Genomic DNA, 24541 nt, shown 5'->3' with positions numbered 1-24541 from the left:
GATCCCTAGCAGAGTGGGGTGGTCGGTGCGCTGAGACAACCGACCGTGAAGCCCTTGAAAGGGAGCCCTGGGCCTGATGATAAGTCCTGCGAGTCCAAAAGGGCCATTGTGCAGGAGCCTGCTAGGTTGGCTGCGCCTCCCTATGCCGCCTGTGAGACCTATGCTGATTGTACCTGGAGTAGTATGAGTCACCAGAGTCCGAGGAAGTGGACCCTGAACGTGATGACCAAAGTGGAGCCGAGCCCCTGAGCCGGGAGACCGGTGCCGGGTCGACCTCGTAGAAGACTGGTGCCCGGAGTCTGGTGTTGTAGATCGGTAGGTATCCAGTGCCGGCGATCGAGGACATGATGTCAGTGCCGTATATTGGTGCTGACTTGGTGCCAGTGATTGGTGCTGGTTGTCTCTTGGTGCCCCGGATAGGTGCCAGTCCACCCTCGGTGCCAGAGAGGGGGAGCATCTTGTCAGTGCCGGAGATACTCTGACTGAGCATGGTGCCGGAGAGTGGTGCCATGGCGATAGCAACTGCAAGCAGTGCCGCGGATGGTGTTGAGCTGGGAACTGTGAGCACCGCATCATGGTCGGTTTATCTCTAGACAGTACCGGACTTATCGGTACTGGAGGTTTGTCTCTCAGAGCTTCGTCTCTCAGAGCTTCGGGCTGTGAAGCTGTCATTTCAATAAGGTCTCTGGCGGCTTCAAAAGTGTCCAGGGTGGAGGGTGGCTTAAACTCCTCCACCTGGCACTGCCCTTGTGTCGAGTCACTGTGTGCTAGACTCAACGGTCCCTTCTGGGAAGCCGAAGTCAATGGCACAGGCTCGTGTTGTTTAGGTGTCGATTCCGTTCTAAGGTACGCCTGTGCATCCTGACGGTCCCGTGGCTTTCCTAGCCTGTGAGCGCTCTCTTTCAGCCTTCTTATGGCACTTATGCAGCACTGGCGAGGTTGAGGAGTGCCGGGGCGCTGTCCCTGGCTTCGGTGACAAGGAGTGCCAGTGCCGAAAATCTCTTATACTAGAGTCCTTCCTCAGCACCGTGTCGTGCACCAATGTCGGAGCGCGACATTCTGTTGCACTCAGTCCCAGGTCCTGGCGGTCTGCAGCCGGCTGTGGGCAGATAGCGGATTCCATTAAAGAAACAGAAATCACTTTCCTTCTTGTTTCTTGGCCGAAAAGCCCTGCAGATTTTGCGCCTTTCTGTTTGGTGCTCTTCCCCCAGACACTTTAAGCAGGAGTCGTGGGGATCACTGATGGGCATAGACTTATTGCAAGCACTCAGGGCTTAAAGCCTTAGGCTAACAGCATGCCCCTCAGGGGAGATGGGGTTAGGGACTGGGGAGAGACCCTGCTCCCAACCTACTATCTACTCTAAATCAACTATAACACTAACTTGAATGACTAACAGAAGAAGGCTAAGGGAGTACTTACTGAGCGAGTGAGCATTGTTCCAATGGCCATCACGGACGGTAAGAAGGAACTGAAGAGGGGTCGGGTCAGCAGGGTTATATATTGAGCACCACGAAGGCGCCACTCCAGGGGGTTCCACAGCTGACCCGACAGGAGCTGCTAAGGGAAAAAACTTTCCAATGACCGTGCATGCGGTGTGCGCACACCTGATTGGACTCGACATAAACAAGCACTTGAAGAAGAATTTTTGTTCCAGAAAGTAGAGGAAATAACCAGGAGGACAACCATTTTAGACTTGATTCTGACCAAGAGATAGGAATTGGTAGCAAATCTGAAGGTGAAAGGCAATTTGGGTGACAGTGATCATGAAAGTTTAGCATGATATGAAATAATATATTTCATGATTCTAAGGAAGGGAAGGAGTGAGAGCAGCAGAATAAGGACAATGGACTTCAAAAAAGCAGACTTTAAAAAATTCAGAGAATTGGCAGGCAAGGTCCCATGGGAAGAAAATCTAAGGGAAAAAGGAGTTCAGGAGAGCTGGCAGTTCCTCAGCGAGACAATAATTACAGGCACAACTGCCAAACTATTCTGATGGAAAGGAAAGATGGGGAAAATAGTAAAAGGTCAATATGGCTATAACATCAGCTTTTTAATGACCTGAAAATCAAAAAGAAACCTTATAAATATGGAAATATGGACAAATTGCTAAGGACTACAAAAGACCACCACAAGCATGGGACAAAATTTTTAAGCACCTGGAGGATAATAGGATTATAAGGAATAGTCAGCATGGATTTGTCAAGAACAAATCATGCCAGACCAACTTAATTTCCATTTGTGATAACATTACTCATGTAGTGGATAAGGGGGAAGCAGTAGACGTGATGTACCTTGATTTTTGTAAGGCTTTTGACACAATCCCGCATGCCATTCTCATAAGCAAACTAGGGAAATATGGTCTAGATGAAATTACTATAAGGTGTCTGATCAACTGGTTGAAATACTATACTCAAACAGAAGTTATCAATGATTTGCTGTCAAATTGGGAGGGCATATCAAGTGGGATCCCACAGGGGTCAGTCCTGGATCTGATACTATTCAGTATTTTCCTTGATGACGTGGATAATGGAGCAGAGAATATGCTTATAAAATTGGCAGATGACACCAGTCTGGGAAGGGTTGCAAGCACTGTGGAGGACATGTTTAAAAATCAAGATGATCTTGACAAACTGGAGAATTGGCCTGAATTCAACAGGACGAAATCCAATAAAGGCAAGTGCAAAGTACTTCACTTAGGAAGGAAAGATAAAGTGCACAACTACAAAATGGGGAATAATTGTCTAGGTGGTAGTACTGTTTAAAAGGATCTGGAGGTTATAGTGGACCACAAACTGAATGAGAGTAGTTCATGAGATTCAGCTACAAAAAAGTCTAAAATTATTTTGGAGTGCATTAACAGTATATGAGCAACAAGAGGTAATTGTCCCTCTCTACTTGGCACTGCTAGGCACCACAATTTAGGAAAGATATGGACAAAGTGGAAAGAGTCCAGAGGAGAGCAACAAAAATGATAAAAGCTTTAGAAAACCTGATTTATGAGGAAAAGTTAAAAAAACTGGGCATATTTAGTCTTGAGAAAAGAAGACCGAGGGGGGACCTAAAAACAGTCTTCCAATACATTAAGGGCTGTTATAAAGAGGACAGTGATCAGTTGTTGTCCATGTCCACTGAAGGTAGGACAAGAAGTCACGGGTTTAATCTGCAGCAAGGGTGATTTAGATTGGGCATTAGGAAAACCTTTCTAACTCTAAGGGCAGTTAAGATCTGGAATAGGCTTCTAAGGGAGGTCATGGAGTCCCCATCATTGGAAGCTTTTACAAACAAGTTGGACAAACACCTGTCAGGGATAGTCTACATTTACTTGGTCCTACCACAGTACAGGGGGCTGGATTTGATGACTTCTTGAGGTCCTTCCAGTCCTACATTTCTATGATTTTATCCATGTAAGAAATCACAACTACAGCATACAGTTTTGCTAGTTTTTCATAATGTAAGCTTTATGGGAATTAAAGGGGAAAAAAAGAGGAAATGTAGCACTACTGAAGTCTTACCTGCATTGCCAGTACTTGGCGGTCTCTGAGGGGCTCCAGGTGATACATTTCGATGTAATGTGGCCTGAGGTGGGGAGAGCATGGTCGTGTCTGTTAATGATGAACTGGCTGCCAGTGACGGGGATACAAGGGAACTCCCTGGGTTACTGTAGGTTAAAGTATTGGGATTGGACACTGGAACCGTAACAGACATTGAAAAATTCTGGGGAGGCAAGCCAGGCTGAAAACAAAAACAAGAACATATTAATATTGCACAGTAATGTTTGTCAAGGCTATAATATTGAGATAAAGTCAGATTAATTATGTTAGTTTAGTAATTTTGTATCACTCTAAAAATGCACAATTATAAAACATCCACTCTGAAGAGAATGGTATTGTGAACTACAGTACTTAAAGATACATTTCAGAAAGGTCATTTATCAATGTCAGGTATATTGATAGCTACAGTTTGTAAACATTAGACTGGAGATATTTTATTGATATTCATTCATTAACTTTAATCAGAAGTATGCCATTACTTAACATTTGATTCCTGATACCTGAAAGCCAGTTGATAAGCTAAACATTTTAATAATCAATGAATTTGTTGCATCTTCAAAATGTAAGAATACATAAACATGCACATTATAAAACAAAACTGAGTCAGTCATGAGACAAAAGAGAGAAGTTAGTAATGGTATCTTTTTTCTGACAGTCTTGACATTGAAATTAAAGCATTATTGTTGTTATCTATCTATAAAAATTCACAAATACTTTTTACAGTCTAGAAAATTCTATTTACCTGAATACTAATGAATTTCTGTAAATTAAGAGTGCTAATTATTTGAATATAGAAATTTTGATTGAATCTTTATTTCTTAGTTACATACATTCTCAATATGAAAACATTTAATACCCAATAAGCTTTAGCAAATACAAGGATGATAACCGAATTTTTCCAAATCATAATTTTATATCATTTTTAAAGGAATGTAATCCTGTAAAAAAAATCTGCTGTGTCTCTAATGTATACATGTTGTCTGATTTTTTCCCTTTCAATACAAATGTTCATACCACCAAAATTAGAGTCAAAATGTCAGTACTATTTGATGGACAATAGAACCTTGATAATTTGCATTAATGAGTAGGAAGCCCAATACACGTGAATAAAGTTTTTTATTTAATAAATGAATTTTAAAAAACAGTATATCACCACAAAATGTACTGTATTCATTCATTACCTAAAGTTTAATTTTTCTTTATAATACTTCATAACTAGTGCGTGTACTACATAGTACGTTTTCTGAAAGTAAAATTTAGAAATAATGCTTTCGTACAGTATCTATATCAAAGTAATTCTGAGAGATGGGGGAAAAGATCATTATTTCTTGGTACAGTTTGCAGCAAAAAGATTCAACTCCAATGAATAAAAAGCACTTCTGTTAAGGCGGCACTCTCCATATGTAAACATCCATCCAATAAGCTATATTATTGATATTTTATTTTTACATGCAGGCCACTCCAATGAACTTTTTAATATCTATGACAAATTATTTTTGCACTAAATTTTTAAACATACACTACATTTAAGCAGCACAAGGCAACACCTTCAACAATTCCAAAACTGTAACAGAGGAAATGTATAGTAATATCCTCGTATGTGTTTCTTTCTACGTAGAAGCACTCAGTGATAGCAACTTTTACTGCTACAATGAAGACCCACATATCACACTGCCAGCCCATTTATTGGGTAGGCTTTTAGATCTGACCAACTACTCCACGCTGTCTGTCTTTCCTCTCCTTTGACAGCAGTCAGCACAAAGTCTTTCATAAAGGCTAGGGGACTATTTTTTGTGATATGACCCACGGGTATGGAAACAAAACCATAACAGTTATAAATTAACCATATGTAAATAAACGTAGGGAGCACTAAAGTTTACAATTGTAATCAGTCATTCTAATTATGGGAACTTTTCAGACTGGAATTCATGGCACTCAATGGAGCCAGAGATACCGACCTGAAAAGTTAAAGTTTCTATAAGAGGGGACAGCTTAGAGACTATACTGGAGACTGTGATTACTCGTGCGAACTCAGACCTAGAGAAGATGCCCTGACACACCACTTCTCGATATCTAAAGTTTCAAGTTAATCTAAAGAACTACCATTAGGGTTCAGGTTCAAAGACACAACAATGTCCACTGATGTAAACCCTAGAGAGGATTCTTCAAACTGGCAACGAGGGACAAATATCTTTCGTGTGCAAGAAAAGAGAGCCTAATGAAAGAACTAATGCTACCAAGACTGACAGTACACAGTTAACCCAGAGCAATGTGGATTAACAAAGGAATTATATCCATTACTGGAGAGTTGGTTGGGGATTAGAGTCACCTCTTGTGTATTAAATCACTCAGTTTTCTTGTAGATTTTAAGACGAACCTAACCAGTCCACTTTTTAATTGCCACAAGAAATCCAATGATGTACAACTGAAAAGATGTAGCAGAGTTTCAAAATTACTTTCATTAGGAGGCAATATTTTTCTTTGGCATATTCATCAATTTTCTGATTTATTCTATAAGCAAAATTAATTTACTTTGAAAGAGGAATTAATATGACCCCCAACCCACACCAATAAATTATAACAGTGGCTCCTAAACTTCTTGAACCATGAGACACCATAATTCCTCTCCAAGACTGATGCTCCACTAAGCCACTCCATAGCCCCTAGAACTATCATATTTATATGTATACAAAATTGTGAAGTGCGGTAGGCAGTCTTGGTGCTGATGTGAGGACTCAGGCCCTAGCCAGGTTTGCTTTTGGATTAGCTGTAAAATGGCCTGTGGGATGTCTTCTGACAATACAAGATATTGAGCAAAAATTTCAAGAAGTGGCTATGTGGTTTAGGTGCCTAAGTCTATTTTCAGATGTGACTTAGGCACTTGAGGGTGAAATTTTCAGAAGGTATTTAGGTGCCTGAAGATGTAGATGAGCAACTAATGGGATTTTAATGGGGGTCAGGTGCTTTACTGCTTAGATACTTTTCAAAATCCCACTAGGCACCTATTACTTCTTTAATCATCTAAATACCTTTGAAAAGTCACACCTTTAGGAGCCTACATGCTTTCGTCACTTTTGAAAATAGGACTTCGTCTTTTAAGTAAGGTGCTTTTGAAGATATTACCCATTGACTAATTTACTAGAGGGAGAACAAATTCTCTATATGATGGCATCCTCCTAGGAAATATTTTTTAAGCTGTTTCTCATTTGTTGTAACCTTGTTCCATTGCAGAGGGGTTAAAAATTTAAAATCCCTCTACACAAGTTATCTTACATCTCAGGATAAGAGTCCATCCTAGTTTTAAAAAAAAAAAAAGTTTTAGGCAGCATCTAGAAAGGGGGATGGGTTCCTGAGAGTCAGGAACACCATAAACAAGTGTGAAACTTCAGGAGCACAGGAGAGGAGCTACAGACCCCCTGGGAAAGTTTAAGAACTCCTAGTTTACATGATAGTTTCACATAACTTTCAGAATTTCTCTCACATACACGCATATGCATACATAATAAATAGGTATATCTGCTTCATAAACAATTAAACCATCTACTCTTTAGTGTGGTATTCAATGGTAGGCAAAACATTGTGAAAGTTCTCATGCACATGATAAAAACACAAGCCATTCTTTAGTACTCACTGCGACTTTATGATTCCGCATCATATTATCAAACTCTTCATTAATTTTTTTATATTTTTCTTCTGTATGTGGCGTGAGCACATAGGAAGTGTCAGGGTCCGGGCTGTCACACCCTCTGTGTTCCTTCTTGTTCAGAGCCTAAATAATGAAGTTAATAAAAAGAATCAACAAATAAAAAGTAGAGGTAAAATGAAAGTACTTACAGGGCCTCGCTTGAAAATAAAATCACTATCTTCATTTAGTTTGCTGTATCTGTCCTCCGATAGTGGACTGTGCTCAAAGTAATCGTCAGCATCAGGGCTCTCACAACCATTAAGGCCTTTTTTTCTTAAAGTCTGAAATACAATTGGAAAATTCACACACAAATAATACTAATTTGCCAACACTTCTTGTAAGCTGAATCATATTCAGAGCCACTGAAACTGTATAACCCTGTCAGAAATGCAATCCACTTCAAAAGACAAGCTAGGCCTTCCAAAATAAGTAGCTATGCAGGGCACCATGATGGAAGGTGCACTTAGAGGCATAGCCTTTCCGAGCTTTGATCTCATGGGTAACTACAACCTTTCATTACTTTGGCCCCCAGGAATTCCATGACCAGCCTTTGTTTTAGCTATCTGCTGATGCAATCAAGCAGTTTGATATACAGAACTAACATTGAAGGCTACAGGAAGAGGTTAGAATTGTTAGTGATAATAAAAAGGGTACTTTCCATATTAGCACAAGAATCCAGTGTAGCGGTTTGTTTGTTTTTAAATAGTGTTCTCTGTACGGAGGATGTAATGCCAAAATAAATCATTGGCCTTGTATTAATAAAGTATCAATGTTGGTTTCCCAAATGTTCTATTCTCACTAGAAAAACAGTAAAATTAACTGTGTAGAATATAGTGAGTAAAATTTCCAAATGAATGTATTATTGAATGGTTTTAACAACATATGTAACAATTTGCCTGATTAGTTTTCTTAGACTTAGCCAGCACATATTTTCCTGGTCTTCAGTCACTCTGCATACACCATGAAAACAAGTACTGCATAGAACATGACAACCCAAGAAGAACAATGCTCAAAATACAACCGTTTTTATTTTGAAACCCCTTTCTAAGACACTGTAGTTTTCCAAATGTAAGCTTTTTTCACGTGCATATCTTCTGCGGTGACTTAATTTTAATGTGATTTCTTTGTTGGGACTTTTCCTGTTTACGAAATATGGACCTGCATCAACATCCCCTTAATGTACATGTCTCCCCACTACGGAGCTATGAAATCAGCTACCAAGAGACAAGTTTTTGAACTTCAGGTCTCTTGCCTTAAAGATCTTGAAAAGTATATTCATATTCTTTAATGCTTATTTTTCCTTGGTATTATACGTTCAGAAAATCCACATAGCAAGCAAGTTCATTTTTTGTTTGTTTTAAATAGAATCTCTAAGTTTTCCACCTCTAGGAAGAGTTTATTGTTAATAGAAAATTTGTCAGTGAAATATAATCATAAACATTTAAATGTCAGAAGTGTGTGAGAGAACAGTGGTGCAGAGAGAGTCTTCATTTGGACAGACAACCTATCTTTAACCAACTTGTCTTCTAAATAAAAAAACAACCCCACCGAATTAAAATCAGAGCTACCTGTCATTTCATGTACCATAGAACTATTGCATTCTCAAGGTTTCCTAAGCAACCTGAAAGATGTTTCATTCGGTCATAGTTTGAATTTCCATTCAACAATTGACAGTGAATATACTTTTAGAAGAAGAATCTCAGAACAATTATTTGTTAGCTTTTTTAAAAAAACTGTTATCTTCTTTTTTCAGATTAATAAAAGTATATATCAATTCTTTATCAAACAGAATAAGGTGCCCAGATCTTATGGCGATAGGATCCACATTAGCAGCTTGGTAAGAAGGCAAACTGTATAATTATCTGCAATTGAATTTCTTCAGAGAAATGTTCAGTTTATGCTATGAATAAAGCTAGAAAACTGTGTACAACCAATTGCACTTCCACTAAAAATAAACATTTTTACTTAGTATTTTGTTAGTAAGCAACAGATTGCTTAATTTCACTTCCTAATGGTAAGGCAATACTTTATAAAATTCAGTTATATGAGATTCTCAAAGATCACAGGTCATCATTGGTGAGATATAATTCCTTCTCAAATTACTTGGCATGTGTTGTGCAGCCTACACACACTGGCTGGAACTCCCACAAAAATTTAATCACTAAATCAGCATATGGGGAAAAACAGGTGTAGCTTTTTCTAACACCTGTCACAGCATTGATCTCTACTGGTCTAACCAATCAGGTGGACACTTACATGGACTTAGCCATACAAGGACCTGCTGTTTGGGACTCTGAAGGTCGGAGACTGTTATCCCTCCCAACCCTTCTCAACAAGTTCAGGCTGTCAGTCCTCTACACTTTGGTATCAGCAGGGAAAATGTTAACACTGTATAATCTGGATTACATTTAACCTTTATAATCTATAAATAGAATTTGAATAGGTTACATCTGTACATGGATCCGAATATACACACCGTGCCCAGCACTCCTTTAGGAGCAGCTGAAGTAGTATTAAATATTACGTTTTAATGAAGTAGTATTAAATATGCAAGTAAATAAGAAAAAGGCAGCCTGCAAGAAATGTACAGTGGTTATCTGTGTGAACTCCAGCCTACATTTTATACTCTGTATTATTTAAATATTGTGAGAGTTTTGATTTTTATAGTATTTAAAATTATTTTGCCAAATATTTTATAGTAATTACACTTAAAATCTAGGAATCTCATAAATCTCTTTCTCAGAATGCCCAAATAATCAGTACAGCTTAAGTGGAGACTTCAAAATTTAATTCTCTCAATCATACCCACCAGTGCTGTCCACCAACACTGAAGTTTAGAAATTAAACAAACTATTAATGTAAAGTGTACATATTAGGCTAAATATTTAAGAATACCTTCACCCTTTTTTCAATAGTTATTTTTTATTCTGATAGTAATGGGGTTAACCCTGACTTGACTCATGAGGAAGTAAAATGCCTCAGTATCTCCACTTCAAGATTCTGGAAACCTTCACTCCAGATGGGGTTCCTGTCATTGTTAGAGAACTTAAAGCTATGGGTCACTATTACAGATAAATCCAAGTCTGTGTTTGATATCCAAAGCTCTGTTTCTTTATCACCAAAACATGAACGGTCACTTTGAGGACCTAACTGATATAAAAAGACTGTCTACTTTATCACTATCCAGTAGCATAATAGTAAAAAGTTTCTCCTGTATGGCTGGTACTAACAAGTGGAATGCTGTAATCTGTTAACAAGGCCAGGCGAGGCCTGTGGGAGACAGGCCAGCCTCAGTTTTCTCACAGGCTACGAAGTTAGACATGATAACAGGCTCTCGCTCAATAAAAGACACAAAGGTCATGACTACTGGGAATCAATCTGTGTGTATGCAGGAAAGAAAAATTCCATAAACAAGTGCTGGCTCTACCCTCCATATTTTCTATGCTAAAAGTTATTACTTCGACACCGAATGTAAGTAAGTGATCCTCACAAAATTCTTTCGTGGATATGATCACAAAGGCAGAGAAATTTTTAGACCCCCTGAAAATAAAGCATGCTAAGAAAAAAACCAAAGACGACCAAATAATCTTTAGGTAGCATACAGAGATGGGGTCACACACAAAATGTGTGTATGGTACTCAACATAAAATCTTAAAGTTTTTGCAGTTCAGGATAACTAGAACAAAAGAGTACTTCTTAAACTGGTATTTTTGCATACACAATTAAAAATTCTTACTAGAGGGAAGGGAAACATTTCATTTCATGTTGTGCAATGGAATGTTTAAGCATCATAAGGAAAGAATACTAACTCCTATTTTCTGGATTATTTCAGGAGTACATCTGGTCCTTACAATAAATCTGTACTATTTTCATTTTCTTTGTTGGTTTCCAGACAAAGATTTCTGAAAACCTTTTCTGATGGTTGTTTTCTAACCCACTATGCTGAGCGCCAATAAATATGTTTTTGTAGCTTGGATGTTTCTCTGCATCATATATTAGTTGATTAGATCAGAGAACTATAAGATTCTTGTCGTAAGAAATTCACCATGAGTATTTAGAAGAAACCACAGCAGGTGTGGAACCTGTATATACATTAAAATGTAATGAAAACAATAGCTTAGTTGTGTTACAAATAAACACACTGTACAAATGCCTCAACAAGCTATGATAAAGGCTGAAAACAGAGTGACTCAGAAGTTTTAAAATGGCTTTGTTCCACCATGTAAAAATAAAATATGTAACTAAATGACTAATGGTTTTGGATTGATTTTATTGTAATGACTGGTATGAGGAAACACCGTATGAGAATGTTAGTGATGGATTAACCATAAAAGGTTCAAAAGTTATGTTTAGACAGCAGTACAAATGTTCCAATATTTTGCTGAACCTTTCTCCGACATTTTACTGAAAGCAAAATGCTTCCGATACTTCTAGATAGAACATCTTGGTCAATTTCCCGTACAGGAAATACACAACACTGATCGTATCAGTGCTCACTCCATGCCTTGCAACTTGCCAAAACTCTAATCCGGAGGGCTCCTCACAAGGCATAAGAATAATTTAGTTTCCCTATTCAATCCTGGATTATGTTGCTAAAATTTATAAGAATGCCAATTAGTATTAATTGCAGTGGTAGTATTTATGATGTGAACACCAATCCAGGAGGAGCTGGACTGTTATAAAAGTAAAAAGAAAAGGAGTACTTGTGGCACCTTTGAGACTAACCAATTTATTTGAGCATGAGCTTTCGTGAGCTACAGCTCACTTCATCGGATGCATACTGTGGAAACTACAGAAGACATTATATACACAGAGACCATGAAACAATACCTTCTCCCACCCCACTCTCCTTCTGGTAATAGCTTATCTAAAGTGATCATCAAGTTGGGCCATTTCCAGCACAAATCCAGGTTCTCACCCCCTCTGCCCCCCCCCCCCCCAAAACTCACTCTCCTGCTGGTAATAGCTCATCCAAAGTGACATTGTAGGGAGAGTGGTCACTTTGGATGAGCAATTGACAGCAGGAGAGTGAGTTTGTGTGTGTATGGGGGTGGGGGGGTGAGAAAACCTGGATTTGTGCTGGAAATGGCCCACCTTGATTATCATACACATTTTAAAGAGAATGGTCACTTTGGATGGGCTATTACCAGCAGGAGAGTGAGTTTGTGGGGGGGGGGGGGCGGAGGGTGAGAAAACCTGGATTTGTGCTGGAAATGGCCCAACTTGATGATCACTTTAGATAAGCTATTACCAGAAGAAGAGTGGGGTGGGAGAAGGTATTGTTTCATGGTCTCTGTGTATATAATGTCTTCTGTAGTTTCCACAGTATGCATCCGATGAAGTGAGCTGTAGCTCACAAAAGCTCATGCTCAAATAAATTGGTTAGTCTCTAAGGTGCCACAAGTACTCCTTTTCTTTTTGCGAATACAGACTAACACGGCTGTTACTCTGAAACCTGTTATAAAAGTGTAATTGTGTTCTAGAACTACTGACCTGATTTTAATCAGTAACACATGCAGAGGCTGTGGGTTTGTAATTCCTAGAATCTAGTCCCTAGAACCATCAATTCCAACCTGAGCCCAGGGATCACCTCCTTCCATCTCCCATTCAGACCTTTCCACCATCTCTTTAAACTCTATGCTCATAAACCCTTGCCCCAACTCTAGGCCTCCTCCTCTTCCAAAGATGTGTGACATCCTCACTGTTACTGCCTATCACAGTTGCTGGCAGATTTATAACATCCGCAGTGTCCAAAACCTCCTTTTAAATCTTGTACTCTTTGAAACTCTTCCAGATACACAAAAATTCACTTGTGCTGCTTCCAAAGAAAAATCTCTGAAGTTCACAAAAATGAGAAAAGCAGCAACTAGTCCCCACAATTAGAGGATGCAAGGCCAATAATGAATCAAATGAGTGGTGAGGAGAGGAACACTGGGATCCTGTCAAGTCGCAGAGGCACACATTTTTAGTGCTTTCTCCCGTCCATTTTTAACGTTCTCTTTTATGACACTTTCACTACTTTCCTTGTGAGATTTATTTTTAACATATGGACAGCTATGATAAAAGAAAGTTAAGGTGCAGAGTCAATCATCCAGAAGTTAAGAATTCCAGGATTGTCTGCACATAAATCATCACTGCCTTGCCCAACATCACATCCTATTTTCTAGATTACTTTAGGAGAATATCTAGTCCTTACAATAAATCTGTAGTATTTTCATTTTCCTTCTAGGTTTCCAGCCAAAAGATTGAGGCTCCAAGTGCATGGTCACACCAGAGAGATGGAAATTAATTCCTCTTGCTCAGCAACATGATGCTTCTGTCTGCACAGCTCAAAATTACGTTGGCATTCCTGCAACCATATTGCATTGCATATCTATTTTACTGTCTACTATCACTACTAACTCTTTCTGTACTACAATGCCACATTTCTCTCATTGAATGAGTGCACTTCAAAATTATTTTTGATTTTATTGTATTAGCTGCATTTTTCTGATTAACCTCATTGTGTTACTTTCCACAATTTTGTGCTTTTTAATAGCTCTATGTCTGATAATATTTCTTCTCTGTCACAGTGGTGCTCATGACTCTTCCAGTTACAGGATTAACTGCTATGGTCATAAAAAAAAAAACTGTTTATTGCCCCCTTTGAAATAATTAAGACATTAATCAGGACCAACCCTAATAACAATACCTTTAGTATACTAACCAGACAACATTTCCCCCATAACTCAATGAAAGAAAATATTTTTTCTACATTAGCAATTAAAATTTTACATTCTGACCTAAGCAAAAAAATGTGTATTTTAAATATAACTAATAGCAGGCGACAAATGCTTGTAAACCTACAGGACAATGATTGATGCATTTAATTTTGCAACTTCTGTATGACTGCCAAGACTAAAGCGTCACTGAAATACATAAAAAGTGTTCATACAAAAAATTAAATTAGAACACAATATAATAAACTAGATAAGTAACCAAAGTACTGCTTTCACAACAGTTACGTACCAACCTTGCAATTGAAGACCTTGACTTCTCAAAAGATGAAGTCTGCTATCCATTAGTCAATCAACAGCTAAAAATAAACATGCTTTCCCCCAACCAGCCAGACAAGAGCATATACTAAATAAGTCCTGAATACTCAACACAGTAGTCTAAAATAAAAGATGTGAGCATTTTCCTCATTTTAATTTTTCCTCAATTTCTAGTAGTACTGTAATAGTAAAAAAAAAAAAAAAAAAGTTTTTAGTATGTAAATTATTTACCAATATATTGTCCAGAATATCGAGGTATCAAATAATTCTAGATAAAGTGATGAAATACAAAGAAGTTTGGTAACGATTACATTCTTTGATCCAATATTACAGTATGTGGGAGAAAAGTTCTCTTTAGAATTCATTAACGGATACATCCGCATTTTATAAAGAAATTAACAGGTCCGAAATAATAAATCATAAAATACTGGGATTGGCCATTTGTACAATGATCCACTATATTCCATGGTAGATAGAGCTATTTTTCAATCTTAGATGCAGGAAGGCATATTGCTTGAAAGCTTATGAGTGTCCCTGCTGTATGCCACTCTCTAGCAAAAGACAGTTTCTTGTTCTAAAAGCTGGAACATTTCCAATATCTGGCAAATTTTAACCTGTATCTCTGGCTCTCCAAGGATTAAAGCTAGCTGTCAAATTCCACTGAGATACAATAAAGACTGCACTCAGGATTCAAACCTCTGTTTCTAAAAGTAAAGCATACTGACAGTTTTATAGTAGATACTGTACGCAATTTAACTATTAGCTTGAGGCACTTTTGTTATGAAACATACATTAATGTAAGAGATACTACAAACAACTGGCACAGGACTACGTATATTTTATGAAATATGAACCTCTCACACAGCACAGAAATATTTTTGAGTGTGTGAGAACAGAGAGACAGCTCCCTACTGATATACTTTTATTTCAACTTTTGCAGTAAATTTACTAGTAACCTGTTGACATTAAAAATGCTGCTGTTGACCTATGCTGGACAACGGGATTATTCATTCCTAAATGGATTCCTGGACCTCAAGGTTTAAGATGTCTAGTAACTGCCAGTAGAGAGAATGTATTGTTTCCACAGTGAATATGAATTCAAACTCTCAAAGTCTGGGGTTTTACATGTTTGTCATTTCACTTTCTACACAATTTGCTGGATTAACTAAATTATCCATCCTACAGCTATTTAGAGTTGAGTGAAAATTCATATTATTTCTTCTATTAAAAGTGCAGTGAGTAGATTTCCCCCATAAAGAAGACTCTAAGGAATTGTCTGTTTACAAGTCATCAGTGCACAGTTTTGGGTTGGTGTGTTTGTTTGCATGGGTTTTTTTTGTTTTTTTTTCTTTGTTTTATTAATTAAAGTAAAAGAAACATTTTTACCAGTGACCTGGCAGAAAACATAAAATCATTACTGATAAAGTGTGTAGATGACACGGAAAAACTGGGGGGAGTAAAAAATAATGAAGAAAACAGGTAATTAATTGAGGACTATCTGGATCCCTTGGTAAACTGGGCACAAGCAAACAATGTGTGTGTTAATAACACCATATAGAAACATACATCTAAGAACAAGAATATAAACCACCTTTACAGGATGCAGGACTCCATCCTGGGAAGCAGTGACTCTGAAAAAGATTTGGGAATAATCAGCTGAACATATGCTCCCAGTGTGATCCTGTGGCCAAAAGAGCTAATGTAACCCTTGGATGCATAAACAACAATCTTGAGTAAGTGTAGACTGGTTATTTTACCTCTCTATTTGGTACACGTGCAAGTGGAATATTGTGCCCAGTTTTGGTGTCCACAATTCAAGAAGAATGTTGAAAAATCTGAAGTGGTTTTGAGAAGGGCTACGGGAATGATTAAAGGATTAGAAGTGACAGACTTATAATGATAGACTCAAAGTGCTCATTCTATTTAGTGTAACAAAGAGAATGGTAAGGGGGTGACCTGGTTATGGTCTATAAGTACCATATAAGGAACAAATATAATAATGGACTCTTCACAATCTAACGGAGAAATGTATAACATGATCTAACAGCTGGAAGTTGAAGCTAGACAAATTCAGACTGGAAGTAAGGTATACATTTTTAACAGTGAGAATAATTAACCACTGGAACAATTTACCAAGGGATTCTCTATCATTGAAAATTTTAAAATCAAGTTTGGATATTTTTCTAAACGATATGCTCTAAGACTTATTTTGGGGAAGTTCTATGGCCTACGATATATGGGAAGTCAGACCAGATGATCACAATGATCCCTTCTGGTCTTACAATCTATGAAACTATAATCAGTTGTAATGCAGTAGTATTACAATATGATGTACTGCTTTTACATACTTGTTATAGATTAGCGGCTTCTTGCAGATAACTGACCTCCTTCCATTCACACAGGAGAAAAGGGCATTTTTCATCTCCAATATAGCAAATGCATTAAATGATAAGAGTACAACAGATCATTTGTTAGGTCTTGTAATTTGATGTTACCCACTCTAACACTAACTAAATGCAGCAATGCCCAGAAGATTAAAAAGGGGCACCACTTTTTTCTTTTTAGAAGCAGAGATCTAGACAGTTATTATCAACAAGAAAATGTATAAATATTGACACTAATACATCCCTGTTAAGTAGCTGCTCCACAGGTATTATTGTTATTAAAGTTAATGGGAATACCAAAGATGGAGCAGCTAGAGAGAGGTTACTTATGAAATGGTTCATTTTAACTGACATTTATCAGAAACTGAATGATGGTTTAAATGCATAAGGCAATAGAAATCTAAGTTCAACTCCCAGCTCAGACACAGACTTCCTGTGTGACTTCAAGTAAGTCACTTACATCTATTTTGTGCCCCAGTTCCTCAAGCGCAGACCGACCTCACAGGAGTACTGTGAGGATAAATTCATTAATGTTTGTGAGATTCTAAGGTGTTACACAATGAGGGCTATATAAGAACCTATATATATCAGGAAGTAAGAGTAAAGAGATCAGAGTTAAACTAAGAAATGCTCTCATACTGAATGTGAAACTGAAATTGTAGAGAGGAAAGCTGATCCAGTGGGTAGAGCTGTGGCCTACACTCAGGAGACCGAGATTTAATTAACCACTCTGCCACAGATTTCCTGAGTGACGCCGGGAAAGTCACTTAGCCTCTCTGTGGCTCAGTTTCCTATATGTGACATGGGGAACATAAGAATGATCATATTGGGTCAAACCAATGGTCCATCTAGCCCAGTATCCTGTCTTCTGACAGTGGCCATTGCCAGGTGCTTCAGAGGGAATAAACAGAACAGGCAATCATCAAGTGATCCAGCCCATCGTCCACTTCCAGCTTCTGGCAATCAGAGTCCATGGACACCCACAGCATGGGGTTGCATCCCTGACTATCTTGGCTAATAGCCATTGAGGGACCTATCCTCCAGGAACTTATCTAATTTTTTTTTGAACCCTGTTATAATTTTGGCCTTTAGAACACCCCCACAACAAGTGTCACAGGTTGACTGTGCGTTGTGGGAAGAAGTACTTCCTTTTGTTTGTTTTAAACCTGCTACCCATTAATTTCATTGGGTGACCCCTGGTTTTTGTGTTATGTGAACGAGTAAATAACACATCCTTATTCACTTTCTCCACACCGGTCATGATTTTATAGACCTCCATCATATCCCTTTTTAGTCATCTTTTTCCAAGCTGAAAAGTCCCAGTGTTTTTCTCTCTCTTCATAGGGAAGCTGTTCCATACCCTTAAATCATTTTGTTACCCTTTTCTGTAACTTTTCCATTTCTAAAATAACTTTTTTGAGATGGGGTGACAAGAACTGCATGCAGTATTCAAGCTGTGGGTGTATCATGGATTTATATAGTGGCATTATAATATTTTCTGTCTTATTATGTATTCCTTTTCCTAATGATTCCTAACACTGTTCGCTTTTTTGACCGCCACTGCACATTGAGCAGATGTTTTCAGAGAACTATCCATGACTCTAAGATCTCTTTCTTGAGTGCTAACAGCTAATTTAGACCCACCATTTTGTATGCATAGCTGGGATTACATTTTGCAACATTCATTACTTAGCATTTATCAACACTTAATTTTATCTGTCATTTTGTTGCACAGTCACACAGTTTTGTGAAATCCCTTTGTAACTCTTCGCAGTCAGCTTTGGACTTAACTATCTTGAGTAATTTTGTATCATCTGCACATTTTGCCACCCCATTGTTTACCCCTTTTTCCAGATCATTCACGTCTATGTTGAACAGCACTGGTCCCAGTACAGATCCCTGGAGGACACCACTATTTACCTCTCCCCATTTTGAAAACTGACCATTTATTCCTACTCTTTGTTTTCTTTTAACCAGCTACTGATCCCTGAGAAGACCTTCCCTCTTACCCCATGACTGCTTACTTTGCTTAAGAGCCTTTAGAGAGGGACCTTGTCAAAGGCTTTCTGAAAGTCCAAGTACGCTATAATCCACTGGATCATCCGTGTTCACATGTTTGCTGACCCCCTCAAAGAACTCTAATAGATTGGTGAGGCATGACTTCCCTTTAAAAAGCCATATTGACTCTTCTCCAGTAAATCATGTTCCTCTATATGTCTGATAATTCTGTGCTTTACTATAATTTAAACCAATTTGCCTGGTACTGAAGCTAGGCTTACCCAGCCTATAATTGCCAAGATCGCCTCTGGAGCCGTTTTTCAAAATTGGTGTCACATTAGCTATCCTCCCGTCATCTGGTACAGAAGCTGATTTAAATGACAGGTTACATACCACAGTTAGTAGTTCTGCAATTTCACATCTGAGTTACTTCAGAACTCTTAAGTGAATACCATCTGGTCCTGGTGAATTATTACTGTTTATCAATTTGTTCCAAAACTGTCACCTCAATCTGGTACTGTTCCTCAGATTTGTCACCTAAAAAGAATGGCTCAGGTTTAAGAATGTCCCTCCTATCCTCTGCAGCAAAGACAGATACAAAGAATTCATTTAGCTTCTCCGCAAGAGCCTTAACTTTCTTGAATGTTCCTTTAGCACCTTCATCGTCCAGTGGCCCCACTTATTGTTTGGCAGGCTTCCTGCTTCTGATTTATTTATTTATTTATTTATTTTGCTGTTAGTTTTTAAGTCTTTGGCTAGTTGTTCTTTACAATTTTTTTTTGGCCTACTTTATACTTCACTTGTCAACGTTTATGTTCCTTTCTATTTTCCTCACTAGGATTTACCTTCCAATATTTAAAGGGTGCCTTTTTGCCTCTAACTGCTTCTTTTACTTAGCGGTTTATCCCCGGTGGCACTTTTTTGGTCCTCTTATTGTTTTTTTAATTTGGGATATACATTTAATTTGATCCCAATACTTCCTTACCTCACAAGGGCATTACGTGGATAAATACATTAAAGATTGTGCAGCACTCAGATGCTAAAGTAAAAGGGGCCATACTTGCAGAGAGAAATACCTGCCACTCAACTGTCTAGTTTTCTCTCATTTACCCTTCATTGATTAAAGTAAATTTTGTTCACAAAAAAGCAGTTTAGTCTTTTAAGAGGTCTACAGTTTTCTGTAAGTGAATTAATCAGAAAAAGAAGTTTATCATATCAAACATGACTTATCCAGGTTGCCATGAATTAGACACCCAGAGAGCTCATTACAGACATTTCAGTACTAAGTGCCTATCTTCTAATTTCTAGATAGCTGTGAAAATCTGCTCCTGGCATAAACTTCTGATTCTTTGCTCAGTGACCATTCTAAAACAATAATATAGGATAACTTTTCAGCCAGGCTGAAGGCCTGGTCTCCATTTTTCCCCACAGCAGGCACAATTTCTTTCTGCAAAATCTGCAGGCATATTTTGCATCCTCAAATGAATTCTGTATGAAGCTCCAAGTAACAGCCCTTTTACATACCTTATTGTGAATGTAAGCATGTCTGTACAGCAAAGACAACCTGCTGCTGGCCTGTGCTAGCTGACTTGGGTTTGCAGGGTTCAGGCTGTGGGGCTATTTCACTGCCGTGTTGACTTCTGGGTTCAAGTTGGAGCCCAAGCTCTGGGACCCTACCACCTTGCAGGATCCCAGAGCCTGGACTCCAGCCCGAGCCTGAAGTCCATTCAGCAATGAAACCACCCCGCAGCCCTAACCCCATGAGCCCACATTGACTGGCACGAGCCAGCTATGGGTGTCTAGTTGTTGTGTAGACATACCCTAGGAGTACACATATCATATCATGCAACAAAATATGTAACACACAAATTCACAGGGACTCAATGTAACAGCCACAAAAATGGAGATTCCAAGTTAACAAGTAAAAAAACCAGTTTTCACAAAGTTTAAATTCAATTTATGACAGCAGTTAATTCAGTATAGGGCATTTCTTGAGCATCAGTGGATCTCATTAGCACTCCATGACATCAACTCCACCCACATGCTTTTTCATCTCCAGGACAGCCTTACACCTAAACCATTCTGCATCAAATCTTAGAATAGATGTACTGGAATGGACCTCGAGAGGTCAGCTAGTCTAGTCCCCTGTACTCACAGCAGGGGAAGTATTATCTAAATCATCCCTGACAGGTGTTTGTCTAACCTGCTCTTAAAAATCTCCAATGATGGAGATTCCAATACCTTCCTGGGCAATTTACTGGAGTGCTTAACCACCTTGACAGTTAGGAAGTTTTTCCTAATGTCCAACTTAAACCGTCCTTGCTGCAATTTAAGCCCTTTGCTTCTCGTCTTGTCCTCAGAGGTTGCTTCTTGTGCTATTCTCCTCTTTGTTACAACCTTTTATGTTCTTGAAAACTTATGTCCCATCTCAGACTTCTCTTCTCCAGACTGAACAAACCCAACTTTTTCAATCTTCCCTCAAAGGTCATGTTTTCTAGACCTTTAATCCTTTTTGTTGCTCTTCTCTGGACTTTCTCCAATTTGTCCAATTAAAGTCAAGATATACCACATCTACCACTTCCCGAAGGCTTACTACCCTGTCAAAGAAAGCTATTAGGTTGGTCTGACAGGATTTGTTCTTGACAAATCCATGCTGACTGTTACTTATCACCTTATTATCTTCTAAGTGTTTGCAAATGGATTGCTTAATTATTTGCTCCATTATCTTTCTGGGTTAAGCTGACTGATCTGTAATTTCCCAGGTTGTCCTTATTTCCCTTTTTATAGATTGGTACTATATTTACCCTTTTCCAGTCCTCTGGAATCTCTCCTGCTTTCCATGGACTTTTTGAAGATAATCGCTAATGGCTCAGATACCTCCTCAGTCAGCTCTTTGAGTACTCTACGATGTATTTCATCAGGCCCAGGTGACTTGACGACATCTAACTTGTCAAAGTAATTTTTATCTTGTTCTTTCCCTATATTTTAGCCTCTAATCCTACCTCATTTTCACTGGCATTCACTATGTTAGATGTCCAATAGCTACTAACCAATTGATACTAATAAAGAAGTGCAATTCACTAAAAAGATCTGAAAGAAGAGAGTCTCATTAAAACTCAGGGTTGTGGAGTTTATTTTTTGTTTGTTTTTAAAGATACACACAAGTCTCAGACTACCAGAAAAAAATCTCAATACAAAGATTCCTTTCATAGTTAAATCCTATTCCCAATTTGGCCACTGACTCATTAGCCATAGGGGCAAGTTAACAACCTCTCTGGTTCAACTTCCCTGTCAATAAAATTGAGATAATACTGAGCCTCCCCAGATGAAGCCTATTACAAAGGGGCAACATATTGTTGAAATATGTCAAGCACTAGCACAAACCTTTCAGAAACTGGTTTGGGAAACACGAGTTGTCTAAACAATCTGAGTCTTTTCTAAGTAAAGCCCCCTTGTGCATAGATTTTAAATAAAATTCAATCTATAATGAAGACACTTTGGCTTTTCCATTAGGTTTCACAATACCATGTTAAGCTAATGCTGAACAAGTTAGTTTATTTATCTTGCTATTCTTCTAATAAGGCTGAATCAGTGTCTATCAATGAAACAGAGCCACAATTCAAACAAGCTTCTTTTAGCAGTAACCAAGTAACAGACAGGTCTGGCTCAACTCTCATTGAAATTCATTAAACAAGGTGCTGTACGTTCTAATATCTGGCAACTGCACTATTTCAATGCCTGAAATAGATCTTCTGCAATTAACACTTTGAATAATAAGTTTTTCAGTGATGAACTACTGGATATAAACTTAGCTACAAGGTCATACTTACCAAGATTTGAACTGTAAATAATCAAGACAACAAGAGCAGAACCTTTTAAACTCCATCAAAATATCATGAACTTTAGTGGGGCAGAGAAAATAAAACAAACGAAAAATGGGAATTTTTCCTCCTAAACTAAAATTTCTTACTTCCTATTAGAGATAAATTGGTAAATATGACAATGTTGGTTAAATGTTAATTCTTAAATTGAAATTTATCAATAGGATTGGATGATAAATGTAACTGATAATTCATGTATTAACAACCTGTCATTATGAATCAATTCAAACTCCCATATACAGTAATTACGTTATTGGATTCTGCAAGAATGGCAGGTCAGGAAAAAAGATCTGATTTAATATAGCTAAAAGAAAAACGACACATACATGGTACTTTCGACCACTAGTATGTGCCTATTCTACTTCTTAGACATTTGCAACGATTTAAAGATGACATCCCAAGAGTATACTACAACCAGTTATTCTGGAGGTTAATGGCACAATCTCCACCTGCCAAAAACGTATAAAGGGTTGCATATTAAACTGACAATGTTTCAAATTGCATTCGGAAATTCAATAGCATTGCCTATATTAAAACCAAATGACAGCTTAATGCTAAACAAGGAATATTTAAAGATGATCCTTTTCTTCCTTTAAGTAAACAATAGGATTAACAGTGCATCTGTACACGGCTTTTTGATGATTAAGTGGAAGCTTTCACCTTATCTCAAAGTGTGCATAAAAATAGGGATGCCAATGCACACTTCATGCACGCTGAAAAGTCCTTTACAAAGGTCAGTATTATGAACTAGGCTCAGATCACAATTCAAAGAGGACTGCTGGTAAGCAGACTGTTGGTGGATAGAAACAAGTGTCCAGATCACAAGAATTACCACCACAATTGCCTCTTTTGTGCAAGTCTATGCACAGAAACTGAACTACACTACCACCTCTGGAAATGGACCCTCCAAAAAAAAAAAAAAAGAGTTGAGGCACGTTTCAGGATGTGCGTAGAAGATTGTACCACCATTCCTCCCCGTGGAAGGAAAAGGCCTAGGTAGGGACCGTCGAATCATGGAAGTCAACGAATGGCTATGCAGGTGGTGTCGGAGAGAAGGCTTTGGTTTCTTTGACCATGGGATGGTGTTCCATGAAGGAGGAGTGCAGGGCAGAGATGGGCTCCATCTTACGAAGAGAGGGAAGAGCATCTTTGCCAGCAGGCTGGCTAACCTAGTGAGGAGGGCTTTAAACTAGGTTCACCGGGGGAAGGAGACCAAAGCCCTGAGGTAAGTGGGAAAGCGGGATACCGGGAGGAAGCACAGGCAGGAATGTCTGTGAGGGGAGGGCTCCTGCCTCATACTGGGAATGAGGGGCGATCAACAGGTTATCTCAAGTGCTTATATACAAATGCACAAAGCCTTGGAAACAAGCAGGGAGAACTGGAGGTCCTGGTGATGTCAAGGAACTATGATGTGATCGGAATAACAGAGACTTGGTGGGATAACTCACATGACTGGAGTACTGTCATGGATGGTTATAAATTGTTCAGGAAGGACAGGCAGGGCAGAAAAGGTGGGGGAGTAGCACTGTATGTAAGGGAGCAGTATGACTGCTCAGAGCTCCGGTATGAAACTGCAGAAAAACCTGAGTGTCTCTGGATTAAGTTTAGAAGTGTGTGCAACAAGAGTGATGTAGTGGTAGGAGTCTGCTATAGACCACTGGACCAGGGGGATGAGGTAGATGAGGCTTTCTTCCGGCAGCTCACGGAAGCTACTAGATCGCATGCCCTGATTCTCATGGGTGACTTTAATTTTCCTGATATCTGCTGGGAGAGCAATACAGCGGTGCATAGACAATCCAGGAAGTTTTTGGAAAGCGTAGGGGACAATTTCCTGGCGCAAGTACTAGAGGAGCCAACTAGGGGGGGGGGGGCGCTTTTCTTGACCTGCTGCTCACAAACCGGGTAGAATTAGTGGGGGAAGCAAAAGTGGATGGGAATCTGGGAGGCAGTGACCATGAGTTGGTTGAGTTCAGGATCCTGACGCAGGGAAGAAAGGTAAGCAGCAGG

At 38.7% G+C, this 24541-nt stretch overlaps 1 protein-coding gene across 6 annotated transcripts in view; it reads right to left on the bottom strand.

The window, feature by feature from the left end:
• The window catches only part of MEF2A (myocyte enhancer factor 2A), a 161423-nt gene that overhangs the window by 39571 nt on the left and 97311 nt on the right, over window positions 1–24541 (bottom strand). For 3 of the 6 annotated variants that reach the window (XM_084641475.1, XM_084641478.1, XM_084641476.1), the window contains exons 4-5: window positions 7184–7321; window positions 3514–3733 (exon numbers count right to left, since the gene is read on the bottom strand). In XM_084641475.1, coding sequence (XP_084497601.1) covers window positions 3514–3733; window positions 7184–7321 — 358 coding nt within the window. Of the gene's footprint in view, window positions 1–3513; window positions 3734–7183; window positions 7322–7386; window positions 7519–24541 lie in introns of all 6 variants that reach the window. The other 3 variants (XM_084641477.1, XM_084641479.1, XM_084641480.1) reach the window with 2 other exon arrangements.

This window comes from Lepidochelys olivacea, assembly GCF_965140295.1.
Source record: "Lepidochelys olivacea isolate rLepOli2 genome assembly, chromosome: 10".
Classification (NCBI taxonomy): Eukaryota; Metazoa; Chordata; order Testudines; family Cheloniidae; genus Lepidochelys; species Lepidochelys olivacea.
The sequence above is the reverse complement of the archived record's forward strand: the minus strand, read 5'-3'. Positions and strand labels throughout refer to the sequence as shown.